Genomic DNA, 15568 nt, shown 5'->3' on the forward strand with positions numbered 1-15568 from the left:
GAGGTCTGAGACATGGGAGATGAGAAATATTCGGCCTCTACCCAGTTGTATGCCCCAGGTATTCCCTGATCGCCATACACACACAGCTTTTTTACGTGGCAGTGCAGATATGCTTGTGTGTGCACCATTTTCCTGAACGGGTTCTGATACTCTCTCCCAAGCCACTGCACCTCTGAGCTCCTCAGAGCTGAGAACAGGTGAAGATCTTTTAAGAAAAAAACCATGTTTTTTAACAGAAAAGCACCGTTCTAACAAAAAACCACCACATACTGTAATTACACTAAGGTACTTCTTACAATAATCTAGACTCCTCTTTTTGCTGCTACTTTGAAAGCCTGCTATGATTACAATGGGATATTATGCAAGATTGCCACAGTTTATGTTTTATAAACATATGTAAAAATACATTCTTCTCTATCGCAGTCCAGAATTGCATCCCAGATATGTTCTTGCAATGTCCAAAGTAAAAAAATATGATGATACCCAGAGGCCGTAAGGAAATCCAAGAGGCCTGTGGGCATGTGGGAATTTATGTGCATATAGCAACTCACATTAACACTAAAGGGAGTTAAAGCACATCAATCTTTTGTACACCCAGATGAGAACACCATGAACCAATTCTTTCCTGACTTATATCCAATATTGATGGAGGTGACATAAGGCTGCAGAAGGTGCAGATCAGGGAAAAAGCCGAACCTCTGGCTACTACTCTATTTAATCCTTTTAAATCTGCTCTGCCACCACCATCAAAAATAGTCTAATCTCATGCCACCAGTGTCCAGAGGATGGGGATAGAAAATGAGTATCTGTTTTACCATTTGGTAACACTGCCACAAAGCAGGGGACTCTGAACAACCAGACCTTAAAATGAACAGAATAAAGTGAACTGTTCATCCTTACTCTGATGCCCCTGCAAAGTATATGTGAAACAGCAGACATGGATTACAATTGGTATTTAGGAGGTAGAAATAGGAACATTTGAAGGAATAAACATATTTTCTTCTTCTTTCACCTGTTTCATAGTTCGTATAAATTTAAAGCCTGAGTATGACGCAGTGCCACACAGGCCCATGTTCTTTGTAATGTATTGTTGAAAAGCAGAATAAATTAATAAACTGCAGAGCTCGCCGCTGTTACTGCTGTAGCTAAACTGCTTTTGATACACGAGCTAGCCTCATACATTGTAATAGTCTTGATTTACCCCATAAATGTTTCCAGTGAAATATAGGAGAGTTCAGATATGTTTTCCCTTCCAGCCAGAGGAGCCTCTCTGTTCTTCAGAGCCTGTCTTCTAGAAGGTGTTTAAAAATAAAAGATGCTGCACTGCCACTTGTGACTGGCCTTTAAGAAGTTACACCCCAGCATAGACTGAACACTGCCCTTTGCAAAGCTCTTTTCAGCTCTTCCAGAGACAAAAACTGAGCAGCTTTGACAGTGTAACTCCATTAAAAGAGCTTATTTTGATCAGTCTGGTTTCATGCTTAAAATGCCTTTGGTCTCACTACCCCAACCATCTGCTCTCTCGTGACAGCAGCTCTGCCACCGTGCTGGGATTTGCCTTCGCTGCTGGTCAACGGGAGCTTCTCTACAGAGAGAAGAGCCAGCCTCTTTGGAAAGGTCCGCCAGGGACGCACACGTCAGCAAGAGGCAGGACCACTGATTTGCCTTAAATCCTGGGGCTACGCAGACTCCCAGCTCTGATATACAGCTGCTATGTGAAACTAGCAAGTCCCCTCCCTACCCAATGCCTCACTTTCCGCTGTTGTTAAATTATGGTTTCTCTAACCATAATAACTTGTTTTCCCTGTAGAGCACACATACAAAGTACGGCGCAGGAGTAAAATACCACTGTTCCCAAATGGGAACGACCTAAGTCTGGTAAGATACCACCAGTATCTCTGACTTCACGTTACATGTCACTGTTCAGAGCCTCTCTTCTTGCTTTCGAGACAGCTTTGGACAGCTGCAGAAAACACATGCATTTACAACAGCAGATACAAGCAAAGCACATATGAAATATATGCAAGTGAAGGGAATCCAAAATCAAATTACAATCATCAGGAGCAAGCTGAGAAATCAGCCACAGACAAGCTGTCAAAATGTCCTGGCATAACTGGAGAAATCTCTTTGTTGATTCTAGCATCTATTTACATATTGGGGCTTATACACATCATACACACTCTGGGCATCTGAGGTACTACTGTATTTCCACAATCATAAATAAATGCAACCTTGTTTTGTATATGAGCCGACTTCCTATTCCGGCCTACACAGGGAGGAAGCATAACGCTAGATCAAGTTGCCTGTGGACTACGTATGACCAAAATCATTATACATCTATAGGCAACTACAAACTCTCTGCTACCAGTGGAAAGTGAACAGAGACTTAAGCAGACTCTAGCTCAGCCATAACGGCCATGTAACTTATAATCTATCTGCTGATTTAATCCCCTGCCCTATATTGTATTCCTGCCTACTTTTAAGACAATCTTTGTTGGATTTTGCAAGTCTATTGCCATTTTGAAATTCACATGCTTTGAATAAAGTCAGAAAAAAAACCCCATGACTTCATGGCCTTAAAATGTTTAGCCCTTGTGGCTTTAACTTTTCAAATGACCAGCTCTGTCAGCTTCCTTCACTTCCCTCTAGCAGCAGGGTGACAATGTTTTGAACATTTCTGAGCCAGCCCCTAAAAACATAGAGAAACTATGTGGTCAGAAAGCCAACCCATACTACAACAAGAACCACAATTAAAGCACATAAATCAGCAATTAAAGAGTCACTAAGCACAAACACCCAACTACTGTTACTACAGTATATCTACTCTTCCAATCTTTAGAAAGAACAATATCCTGAATTAACCTTTTAAAATTTGTCAAGTTAAAATAAGTGATTTAAAGTCCTTTTTACGTTAGCCTTTAAAATTAGCAAATTTGACTAAAGTCAATGAAATATCCCACTTTAACATCAGCTGGAGACAAAGTGGATAGATAACCCTGGAGTCATAACAAACATTACACAGGTTTTGTTCCAGTGGTCTTATGGGATCATAAAGGTTAACAACACTAAGCTTCCTGTGAGTTAGGGCTAGCTGATAAAAAATATTCCTTGAGAGAGTATCTCCTAGTTTTCGGACTAGGCATAAGCTATAGGAAGCGTACTCTGGGCTCTAAAATGAGGGGAGATATTTCTTTCTTTCTCCGTTGTTTTACCCTTTGAACTATCCTGAACAATTCCTTTCTGCATGCTGACTACTTGTAAAGTGGCTGTCATGTCACCCGTCAGAGCCCAAGTTGTACATGTTCGGCAAAACCCGTAAATCAAGGGTAGGGACAACACAAAGCTCCGCTCCCCCCTCGCATCTCCTGCACCTGCTGCTTTCGAGTGGTGCTACTAGCGACGGACGCAGACCTCGCCGCGCTAGACCCTGTACAAACACAGAACAAAGTCTTCGCCCCCAGAGAGATTGCAACTGAAATCTAAGACATAAAAGAACAGCTGAATCCGCAGAGGCAGGAAAGGCTGGTTTTGTTCTCTCTGTGCTTTCACACAGGCAAGAGGCAGGCAGGGCTGGCTGACTGCATTTCAACTTTTTCAGGAATGAAAAACAGCCATAATTTTGCACTCCTGTCTTAAAAAGTTGGGCTGTTTTCTTTCCAGGGCAGACCTTTGTTGCAATGCTGCAAAGTACTGTAATTCTCCCACCTGTTGTTTTTCCTTATTGCTCACTCAAGCTCTTCTCTCCTATACGCACATCCTGCTCGCACACGGAAGCTGCTGGGAACATGGCTGGTGATTTAATTTTGCTTGCGTCTGTCTCTCTTCTTTCTGCCTTCCAGCAATGTAAGATCTGTGGGGTTGCGTGGCTGGGGCTTGGGGAGGTTTCCACCAGTTCTGAAGTACTGGATGTTATTTTATGATAAACTGGCTGCTTTGTAACTTCAATTTCTGAGAACTCCTAAGATTTTTCTCACCGGAGCATTGTTTACCCTCGCTGTAGTCTGAGAGGGAGTTGGCTCAGTGGGACAGATTGCTTTTCCCTGTGGGAGAAACGCATTTGTTTTCAATTCCATTTTGTTTGCTGACTTTTCGGAATCATACTATTGTGAGAGCTTGTAACTAGCTGTAAAGTTACCCCAAAGCCACATTGTGTCTTGGTTTCGATTCCTATTTAGGCACCTATACAACTGAAAACCTCAAAAGTGAGAATAAATTTGTGAAATCAAATACACCAATGCTGGACTGAAAGCGCTGTAAAACCTGTTTCCTGAAATAGAGAGATATACTAAGTATCTGAAACAAAAGAAGAAAGCAAACCTTTACAACAGGCAGCAATAATATGAGATATTCCATATTATGTTCTCATCGTTACATTTCTTTAAGATCTAAATTGATTTATTTTATCCACTGCTGATATGCCTCTGAGAATCGAGGACTAGGGAAGGAAGGGGGCAAGCCTGAGACGCTTTTTGCTGTGTATCAGTCAAAAACTGCAGCAGCTTTTTAAATGCTTGTCATTATTTTCTTTGAAATCTGTTGATTCATATAGTCGTGTTTACACCAGGAAACAAGACACATTTTGAAGGCATTTGTGCTATACTAGTATGAGATTAAAAGCAAGTTAAAAATAACGACTCTGCCTTTTTTTCAAATATCTATAGCACTGCCAACTTATCTACCAACCTATCTATGTGGCTTGATAGTTTGTTTATTTGTTCTCAAAGCCTCAACTACTGAAATAACATTTGTACCCGGCAGAGAAAAGCTTGAGAATGTGACCCTTTCAGGTTAAAAAAAGCCCAACACAACAGAAGGCAAATAAAAAACACCTAAAATTTACATTCTCTTTTTCTGTTATCAGATCAGTTACAACATACCCTTGTGATCTTCACAGAACATTTCTATCTGGTGGCAATATTTACCATCAACTTCTGTGAAAGTTCAACTTGCCTGCCTTGATTTTTAACATAAAAGTGGGAAGGATTAAAAACAAACAAACAAACATTAGCCGGAAAAGTACTGCAGTTTGGAAGCTCAAGGAATTGTACAGATACTGAAACTGCGAAGGGAGGGGGAAAATACATATGTTCTTCTTTGTGATGGTTAAGCTATATTAGTTAATCTTAGTTAAAATCACAGAAAGGACGAGATAACCTGGGTTTTAATTGACACTGGCAATCTGACATCACGCCCAAAGAGAAACCTGTGTAAGAATCTGATCTGCTGGTCTGATTGAAATCATCACAGCTTGGCTTGCTTTCAGCATGCTTTCTAGCATGGGTAAACCAACACGGTTTAATTTATGGGAGTTCAAATGAATGTTGTGAAACCGGCACCGTAAGCATGTGTTACAACCAGTTCACGCAAGGGGAGCAGCCCAGCGTGTGACTGCTCGCTGTGAGCAAAACACGCACAACATGCACAGGTGCTCTGTTTGCTCTTCTGTGTATTCTGCTGAGCCGCTGGTCCCCAGTTAGGAAGGTGCTAATGGGCAATACCACCTCCCTGAAGCGGTGCTGGAAGTCAGGTTTCACTTGGCAATCATCAGAGGTACGAGATTTAGTGTCCCAGAACCATGAGCTATTCAAAGAAATCAGGTCAGTCGAAGATTAAGCTGTGCAAGAAATGCTCTAGGGTAGAAAGAAAGAGCAGAAACAATGCAGGATGTGGTTTCCAGTCATGAATCCAGTTTTAAGCAGATAAGATTTGCTTGAGAGATTAGTGTTTTGTAGACCAATGGGAAAACAAGGGAATCCAATGAAAGGTCATAATGAATCCCAGTCATTGATACAGGAGAAAACAGGGAGGACAGGAGTCCCACCACTCCTCTATTTTGAAGCATCTCTCTGAACTAGCACCTTTTAAAATCACTCTTGGTAATTCCAGGACCCAGCAAGGCATTGTTAAAAAATATTTGATTTTTTTTTTTTTAAAGGTTGTGAGGCCAGGCCATGCAAATTAACATGCACTGTCATACACTGCGATACAGGTAGCAGCTTCTCTACAGGCTTTTTAACAGATATAAAATGTTTGAGAGTAATGTTCCTTGAAAGCCTGCTTTGTCGCATATTTTCACAGTAAAGACATTAACTCAGTAACCATAAATGCCACCTGAAGAGGGAAGCAAAAAAAAGCAAACAAAGGCAAGTCAAGCATACTTTGTAACTACCTCAGTCATGTAATTTAGCCTGCTAGAATTGGACAACTTGATACAGGGGGAAGAAAAGGCTACGAAAATCTTTACTTACTCCTGCTGCAGTGCTTTCTGGAGTCCTCACGACAGCACCTTCAGTGGGTTGGGCAGAAGAGCTCTCCCATTGCTTTATTATTTACTTTAGCCCTTCTTAAACCATAATCACAAAACTTAAATTTGGAGTGGCACCACTACTTTCCATTCACCAGAAAGGAACTAAAAGGCAAGTCCTTTGCAGTTAACAAAAAATACAGTAATTATTCCTCATCTGAGCTCTTTTCAAGTCCCTGGTAGGCATCTGTCTTGTTCTGCACCCCGGGCTCACCTTTTCTTTTAAGGTGACAGACATGACTCTTGTTCTCCCGTTACACAGTGCCACAGCTTGGTTTTCATTGGCATATAAAAGCCCACTTCTCCCTAATTGAAGCAAAGTTCCATCAATCACAGCGGAAGCCACTAAAGAAGTAGATTTTATGATGGTCGGCCATACTATCGTACTATCACAACCTGTTTCTGCGTATGGTTAACCAGCGTCTCTCCTGTGCAAATCTCGGCCCCTCAAACTAGAGCCTTGCTGACCAAGCAATACCAAGGGCAAATCGCATTGCAGCTGAGGCCAGGGTTATGCCGTGGCCTTGACGATTTGCTTTGGTTAATTGTACTGAACAAACAAGAACAATGTGGCCCCTACAGTGTCTTAATCTTCTTATTTCCCCCAGTAAGTTTATTTTGTCCAGCATCTGTTCAAGGCTTTTTTTCAACTGATTTGGATGCAATGAGCCACCTCGGCTTGCCTTAGTTCCTCAGTAGAAAAAATCTGATCCTAGACTGGTTGTAAGCATCGAATGGCTCGGTGCAGCCAGAAAATGAGGAACGCATTGCTGGCTAAAAACGCCATCGCACAAAATACTGTGGCTCACCTACCACTTTGACTGATAAGCCAGGCAGGATTTGCCAGCACGTACCATTTGTCATAAAAAATAGATCGTTCTGAGGACGACAGAAGTTAAAAAGCAACTTTTCAGTTAAGTTTTCCGGGAAAATAATTCTCAGAGGTAATTCTTGTGCTTCCACAAGTCTCAGTCTCCCTGAAGCATGTTCCTAAACCCTCCTCGCCACCACTCTTCCCTTCTGAAAGGGCTGCAAGGTGGCAACTAACGGATGAATCACCAGGCACGCACGACAAGAGATGTGTGGGTGGGACTGGAGGAGGTCTTGCTGGATGCAAATACAATGAAAGGTCCTGTAAACCTGCCTTACAGAGAGATATCTGAGATGCTCTGACTAGTCTCAGGAGAAGAAGGTTAAGAGGTCACTTGAACACAGCCCGCAATTACTTATATGGGGAGAAGACAGATGGGAAAATGCTTTTTGGGGAAAAGGCATTGGCCACAAAGCTAAGGCATGAGGTGCACATGGCAGCACCACTAATATCTCTAGCTGTATTTTAATGCCACTGCTCCCAGAAGGGAGGACAGAAGGTATGCTCGAGGCTTGCCTCTTAGAGTCTTTTTAGTGAACTCAGGTGGGTGCCTCATTTCTGGACCCAGGTAAAGTTTAGGTACAAGGTAGATAGCGAGCTTCTCATACAGGGTGGCTACAACACGACCAGAAAAATAGCTCCAGGTACCTAGAGAGTTTTAAAGTCAAACAGGGTGATGCCAAATAGCTCTGCTGCATACAGAAAATTGCTGTGTATTGCCTTTTGTCCTTGCAAGCCTCTGTTCAATTTTCAGGGGGAGACTTCTGTAATGAGGACATCAGTAAAATGAGGTATACATATATACATCAGAAGTGATGCTAGAAATACAGGTCAGAAGTGCAGAGATAGTGTTTGATTGGTTTGGGGTTTTTTGATAAGTAACTGATATTTAGTCACTCTACAGTAAGCAAGCTATCTTTTTCATGGCACTGCATCAGTTCTATAAAATGCTTTTTACAAGACAAGTAAGTACTATCAGCTCCCATCAGTGGAGGTGGAAACAGCATAGGTCCTCCAACACATAGCTCTCAGAGCTCTCCAGCAGATGAGGCGGAGAGCAAGGAACAGGCTACAGCCTCCTCAATGGCAGCTCTCTGCTCTTTCCAACATACTGAACTTTGAGAGTCCGAGACAATAACAACAGATGGCAAAGCATGCACTACCAGATACGGGTAAATAACTTTAAAAAGGTGGCGACCAGATTTTTGTTTCCAAAGATTGTAACGTTGCCCCATAATTCAAAGCATCTTAGCGTCACTAAAACAAAATGACCATATGCTATTCAAGCAAGTAGGGAAGAGACTTCCATCAGGGCAATTTGGCTACTCAGATACTGCTAAGGTGGCACACGGCTGCTGTAGTGTGACCAGACCGCTCCTAGGCTGTGCAGTTCTAGGATTCAAGTGAGGTGGAAGGATATTTAAGTCATAGCTAGTGTAGCAAATGCAAAAAGAGAATAAACGTAATTCTGAATTAGCAATTTTTCCCCTTCCTCATGAGTAAGTCACTCTTACTTACTTTTGTAGGGAAAACTCTAAACTTTTGTAGGGAAAAACTAGTTTATCTAATATTGGTCTCTTTCCATCAGACGAAATGGAAAGGGCTGAAGAACAATGATCTCTATTTAAAAAATTACTGATGTGTTAGGGACGCAACTGAGCCGAGGAACTGTGTAATTCATGAGCCCTTATTTTTGCTTACAGGTCATTTTGCTTGGCTGGTGGGGAAATCAAGAATGAAGCACAAGGTCATGCCCCCAGCTGTCACTGGAGCTCCAGAATTTGACAGAACATTTCGTGCACAGTAAGTCCGGAGATCATTAAGATGGTGGCAATGAATAACAATTCAGTCCAGAAGAGAAGCAAAAACATTATCTTAAAACATTACCTTTTCTTTGCATCCTTTGCTCAAAAAAAAGAAAAATAATGAACAGATCGCTTTTCGAATGGTTCAGCTATTATTTTAATGATAATGGGGTAAGTTCAGCTCATTTAAAACAGTCAGTGCTCAAAATTCTGATCAAACTAGGCAATCAGATTACCCAAACCTAAGTAGGGGCTGGGAGCTAATGGACTGTGACTTAGAGAATTCAGATGTTCTGGATCTAGCAAGTTGTGCTGTCAGTTCTCGGACTGTGGCTAACACCAAACACGTGGAAGACAAGAGCACAGAAAACCTCTGTCTTCACAGTGGATAATGGTAGAATAGCCAATCTAAGAAGACACCATTTTCCTAAAGGGCTTCAGTTTGTGATTAGCTAATGACCCTATGCAAAAGTATTTATATTTATTTCAAACAATCCCATCTGCTGTAACTGTAGTTGTAGTGGATAACAATAACGAGACATTGTATACATTAGACAACATATTAGATAACAGAATACCTTAGATGTAGAAAGTTGCCTAATTCGTTAAAAGAAATTGATTCAGAAGAAATGATATCCTAAGAAAATATTGGTGGGAAAACTGATGATGTCCATGAAGAAAGGTGTTATGGTCCGCGCCATAAGAAGATCTATCGTGTGCTATCTTTGCCTGACAGCACTTCATAAAGGCAGTTTGCCCCAGCAGAGCAATCCAAGCTGCCTATGCACAGCTCTGTGCTTCCTCTTGCAGTCCCGGGAATGCTGACCCACAAAACTTGCGTACCGAGTATGGAGATAAGTGATTAACATCACATCCACATGCTGGAATTCCTGCCTGCCTCTGCCGCACAGGCATTTGATTTAGGATCATTTGTCCTATTTATTTCCGTGTAGTTGGGATCCAGATCCTTGTCTAAGTTTAAATACCAGGCAAGTATTTGAAATAGTTTATATTTGAGATTACAAAGAAGAGAATTTTTAAGAGCACCTAATGCTGGCTTGATTGTGCTCCCACTGGATTCAATAGCATTAATTTTAGTGGCAACTAAATGAGGCCAAAGCCAATTCTCCCTGAAAATCCCACCAATAGTTCTTTTCCTTTCCAGACTAATGTTCTTTCAAATTTATTCTGCAGACAAAACTGTGTGGAGTTTTATCCAATATTTCTGACTGTCCTCTGGACTGCAGGATGGTTTTTTAATCAAGGTAAACACTTTTTGTTTTTATCTTGGACTGAGAAGTTTTACATAACTTTTCAAAACACTTTAGTTTTATCAGGAGGTAAATGACCGTAGACATCTTTTTCCCTTCTTTTAATGGCATTACCTTAGTATAGCCTTTCTAGAAGAATGCTCAGTCACACTGAGATCCCCACTTAGTCGTGGCATTTCACATAGCCCCACCAGCTTTCACTTCTCTCTGCAGACCAAGGAGCCAGTACGTGGCACATTTATCATACATTCAGTGGATTTGCAGGGTGAGTCACTCAGAAAAGCAGCTCCCAGATACTTCCCACTAACAATTACGAGCACTGAAGCACAGCCATAACAGTGGCATCTCCAGCCATAGATATTGTACTTCAGGTATGCAGTGGGGACTCAGGAAAATCTATTATGTTTTCTCAGCCACCTAGCAGAGGGCATTTTTTGGCAAAATGTTCTGAACTCAAACACCACAGAGCTTTCATACCTCTGGTGGACTTTCCAAGGTGAGTCTGTGATGTCTCTTAACAATGATAGAGTGGAGTCTCATAGAGCTAGAACTTGTGACAGAGCCTAATTTTTGCATTCTGCTTTATTAACCCTTTCCCAGCTGATGTTTTAGAAGCATGAAGTCTGTGGGCTGGAGAAAGGATAACTAGCTCATGCCCACTATACCTCTCCTTCCTGAACGACGAGCTTTCTTCCCCATTTTCTATGTTTGCTCCAAAACAGTAATTTTGTTTTGGTGCTCTCTTATAGCCAGAGTCCCACCTCCACTGCAGATCCAATGTAAATCCAAAGTAGCACCACTTAAGTCAACAAACTGGATAGGAGATAGTACATGTGCTCATAGACAGACACTTGAATCAAGGAAAATCACAGTTGCTAACCAGCAACACAGACATGCGCTGTCATATGTAAGAAAAGAAGGATTATGTTAACCTCCTCTTTAGGCCATTTTTTCAGCTAAGCATCTCCCACAGATATGTTTACACGAGTTAATCCAGCACACAGTAAAAGCTGTCCTCTGTAATACTCACTCGCACGGTTTGAAAGAACACAAAATTATCCAGCTTAGTCCTGGATAATACAACTGACCTACACACCCTGCTCCATCTATCAAATGGAGGTGACTTTATACCCTTCCCACAGGGAGGTCAGAAAGCTAACTTCACTACAGCTTTCTCTCATGTCCTTGGATAAAAGCTGCTATATAAATGCAAAGCAGGTTATTAACAACATAAATAAGATTCTCTTTCCAAAACAAACACTCCCCTTTAGCACAAACTGCTGTAACAATACAAAATGACAGCGCTGGGTCAAGCCACAGTGCTCCAGCGCACTATCCTGTCTCTGGGATAACCACCAAACTGGGGGGGCTACAGATTCCTGTCAGTTCTTGAGACCTCCTTTCCAGGCAATGCTTTTAGATTTGTTTGGACAGTCCTGTGCCCACTCCTATCTGTAAACCCGTATCAAGAGCTTCCTGTAACGAATGTTTAAGAATACATATATGTCTTTTGCATGATTCTTTCCCAAGATAACCTCCAAGGGTATGGGTAGCAAATCCCCAAAGCTATATAACTAGAAAACATAACTAAAGTGGTTAACTGTCTACGCTCTTCATTTTTTAGTTTTCTAACTGTTTTTCCCCCCCCATTAATCTTTTCTTTCTTAGAATTAGCTTCCTTTCTGGGCGTGTTGTACGTGTTTGCCCGCTACAAGTACTTCCATGGTTACGTACAGTCTGTGAAAGGAAGGTAAGGAGCTACCAGCTGAATGGAGGTTAAAAGCTCCAGGCTGTGGTCTGAAGCTGGGCTGGGAGCCAAGGACTGGCAGTGAAAAGTGACTATAATTGAATGCAACATGTGTAAAGTGTCAGCAAGAGGTCCAAAGCGGAAGCCCTCAGGGAAGAGGGCTGGCTGTTACAGCAGAAGCCTAGGTTAAGATGTACACGTGCTACAGGTCACGAGAGAGAAAAGGTTTGATACTCACCTTGTGGGTGGCTGCTTTGTACTGAGCATACTGGCAACCAGACTTGGAGAGGTCTGAAAACAGAAACGCAGTTTTGCAGCTCCGGACCTGCTGTAGGATGGGAGACTGCTCAGGCAAGGCTTGCACAGCGCCTGCCTGCCTGCTATTTTCATTTTTCCTTAGATTGTCACATTAAGACCTTTACTCTAGCCATACAACATGCACTAAAGGAAGCGAGCAAATCTGGCCTTGTAGGCAGATGAACCTTCACCAGACAGATAAGAGAACACAGCTTCAGATAAGCATACGTTAATGAATGTTAAGTGCACAGCATCTTGTAACGTGGATTCTGCTTCAACAAACATGCACACTGGCAAAACACGCCTCCACTATAAACACTCAAACACACAGTTTATTTCTTGTTTCACTGAAGCCTCTGCACTATCTTCTGTGTCCTGACCTAAGGCTCCTCTTCCAGCATACATATCAGTCATAAGAAAATAGCATGATATATGCTTGTCATAAAATTAAAAGACTTTGGATGTGTATTTCTAGAGGAAGATACAACACAACCAGACTATTTTGTAGTGAATAATCCTGCAGCAGCAAAAGACTATGCTACAGGGCTATCTTCCATAGCTTGTATACTGATGCTACCATTCTCCTTCACACTCCCGTCTCCACCAATCCTTTACCCTCTTTGGAAGAGCTGTTGCTTAAGAGAAGGGAGAGGCTGCATATTCTAGAGCAAGTATGTGGAGATAATTCTGTATTTCCTAATAAGAGATGCAGTAATTCAAATGATGCAATGAACACCAACCAGAAGACTAGCGACTATTAAGGAAATTTGGGGAGCAAAACAGTCTAAGTAAATGAACAAGCAGAGCATAACGGACTTCTCTTTAATCAACAAACTAAAAACTCCTTGGTTCAAGAAATCTTTCCCATGCGTTACTTCAGTACTTAGACCAATAGTTTCAGCCTCTCAAGGAAGCCTAAGAACAGTGGCTGGCTTCACTATTAGAGCTTTACACTCTGGTGAGACTCTAATTTCTCTGCACTGAACAGAGGCTGCCGAGAGTCGGCCTGGCAGCCCAAGAAAATGGCTTTGCTGACACGGCCTGCCGCTGCATGCCTGCCTGGTGCTAACATTCAGCGGGCGCTCCAGCTAGCGACAGGTCAGCACAAGTCGGGCATGCAGAACCTGGCCCCAAAACATACAATAAGCCTCCAGCAGCCCTAGTAGCGAGAAGGTAATTAGCCTTCGCACTGATTCTCAACCGTAATCACTGACTACAGCTGTGATAGTTAAAAAGACAAACCTGGTCCACGCAGTCAAACAGCTGGTTACGACACATACTCGTGCACTTGACTACGTGAATTGCAGTTCAGATTTGCCAAGGCTGGATTTTTTAAGAACACAACAGGAACATGCACCTTCTGCTCGGTTTCTGTGCTGGAGAGGCCTTTGCAAGTGACCTGTATCCTTTATCACTCCCTCCACCTGGCTCTGACACATACTTAAAGGGCTAAGCGAAAGACTTCTCGTGCTCTCCTGAACCTGAGGAAATCTCGTACTTCGCTATTTTGAAACCCACGGCTAGATACGGCATGCCCAGAAAGGCTACTTATATCAGTTCTTTAGGCACCAGTGAGATTCTCAGGCTCCCCACACCCAACCTCTTCAGCTTCTCTGGGTATGGGGATAGCCAGCTATGAATCGAAGGCTGACAAGCTCCTCAGACCTCTCTCCAAAGCTAACGTGATGGGATTCTCCAAAGAAACCTTGCGTCGCTTGCTTTGCTGGCAGAGACCAACCCAGCAGCAACTCCCAGAATACGCCTGTCAGACCAGAGTCTGCACCAAGGCAACTGAGAACAGCTCCAGGAGGGTGTGCATGGAGGGGAAGCTCCCTGCTCACACGAGCCCAAAAAGTGAGCTCTGTGTTTCAAACCTGAAGGGCTTTCCCAGCCTCTTCTGCATGAGCTTTCGATTTTGTACAAATAAAATAACCCAACCCTCTCCCATCCCCAGCAAGTGCCCGAATGGCTGATTTTGTAGGATCAGCGCTCTTCCTTTCCGGTCTGAAAATCCATCTCCAAGTCAAAGTGATAACCAGCAGCAGACCTCCCAGCTCACTGGAGGGTGTACACACCATGGTGTACACACCATGTACCGCTCCTAACAGTATTTTTCTGCTTTCCATTTCTAGGTTAACAGGTTTTTATTTGAATTTGGTAATTCTGATATGCTTGATGACCCTGGGTGCAGCTGGGATTGTTAACAGCTTTCTGGATGAATACCTGGACTTCAGCATTATGAAGAAACTACGTAAATTGTTCTGAAGACTTTTTTTTTTTTTTTTAAATAAATAAATAACGTGGATGCTTTCCCTGAACACCAAAAAGATTATAGGCTGCATGTGAATAAAGCATCAGAGCTCTTTACTAACAGCCCTTTGCAATGTAAAATGCATGTTTTCCCTGAGCTGTTTGCGCTTTCACCTTTCCCTACAGTCTTGAAAAAAAGTCAGCAAGACAGAATGTCACGTCACATCTGCACTTGCAATTAAATGTTCTGTTTTCCCGTACAGTATTGTAAACCCTAAACAAATTACATAAAACTAAACCTATTAATTCACTAAGTAATTTAGTTGCAACTGGCACTGCAAGCGTCAGCCCATCTTACCCAATGTCCTTCAGCTTTGCCAACGCCTCTGTAGTCTTCCTTCACTCCTCTTCATTTCCCCCAGCAGTGCCATCCGTTCTGCACAAATGTAAAAACACGCTTCAATGCAATATGCTGCTGCTGCGAGGTCCCAATTTTCCAAGTATATCCAATCCCATTGCAGGAGGCTGTTCAAGCATATGTGGAAACACTGCTTTCTTCAGGAAAACATTTAAAGCTGCACTTGACCCTACGTTTCTGTGAAGGCCTTTTGATTTTATACGCACGTTTACAGCTCCACACACGCTCAAACGCTCGTAGAAGTGGGGCCCTCCTGTAGGCAGATCCCAGTCCTCACACAAAGCCTCTCGAAGACAGGCGGTACCCCCAGCGTGGCACTTGCGAGAGGGAGAGCCAGCCCAGACAAAAAGAAGGCACAGATGCTCGTCTAACAATTGGGTCTACTGCATTATCTCCCGCCAAGGCACAGATGGCTGGGGTGTGGGAAAGACTAGACAACCGTCCCAGCATGGCCACAGCTCTGGGAATCACAAAATGACAATGAAAAGCAAACTGACTATGAAAACAGTTTTCTGCTAAAAGCGGGGGGGGGAAGTCATGGCTTAGCACTAACAGCTCAAAGTATGCTGATGGTCAATTTAAACTGTGTAGAAGAACAGAGAAGC

At 42.6% G+C, this 15568-nt stretch overlaps 1 protein-coding gene across 1 annotated transcript; it reads left to right on the forward strand.

Annotated features, from left to right (window-relative positions):
* Positions 1-3785: 3785 nt before the first annotated feature.
* MGST2 (microsomal glutathione S-transferase 2) lies at positions 3786-14560 on the forward strand. The gene is made up of 5 exons (XM_009814390.1): positions 3786-3843; positions 8879-8978; positions 10175-10245; positions 11920-12001; positions 14428-14560. Exons 1-5 carry the CDS (start codon positions 3786-3788, stop codon positions 14558-14560), a joined length of 444 nt encoding a protein of 147 aa, XP_009812692.1.
* The last annotated feature ends 1008 nt before the right edge of the window (positions 14561-15568 follow it).

This window comes from Gavia stellata, chromosome 19 (genome assembly GCF_030936135.1).
Source record: "Gavia stellata isolate bGavSte3 chromosome 19, bGavSte3.hap2, whole genome shotgun sequence".
Lineage (NCBI taxonomy): Eukaryota > Metazoa > Chordata > Aves > Gaviiformes > Gaviidae > Gavia > Gavia stellata.

Bases quoted from the DNA above. Each gene is read 5' to 3' on its own strand.
- MGST2 (XM_009814390.1), top strand. From the start codon at position 3,786: ATGGCTGGTGATTTAATTTTGCTTGCGTCTGTCTCTCTTCTTTCTGCC. The intron at 3,844-8,878 runs GTAAGATCTGTG...TTTTGCTTACAG, and splicing joins TCTTTCTGCCTTCCAGCAAT to GTCATTTTGCTTGGCTGGTG. The intron at 10,246-11,919 runs GTAAACACTTTT...TTTCTTTCTTAG, and splicing joins AGGATGGTTTTTTAATCAAG to AATTAGCTTCCTTTCTGGGC.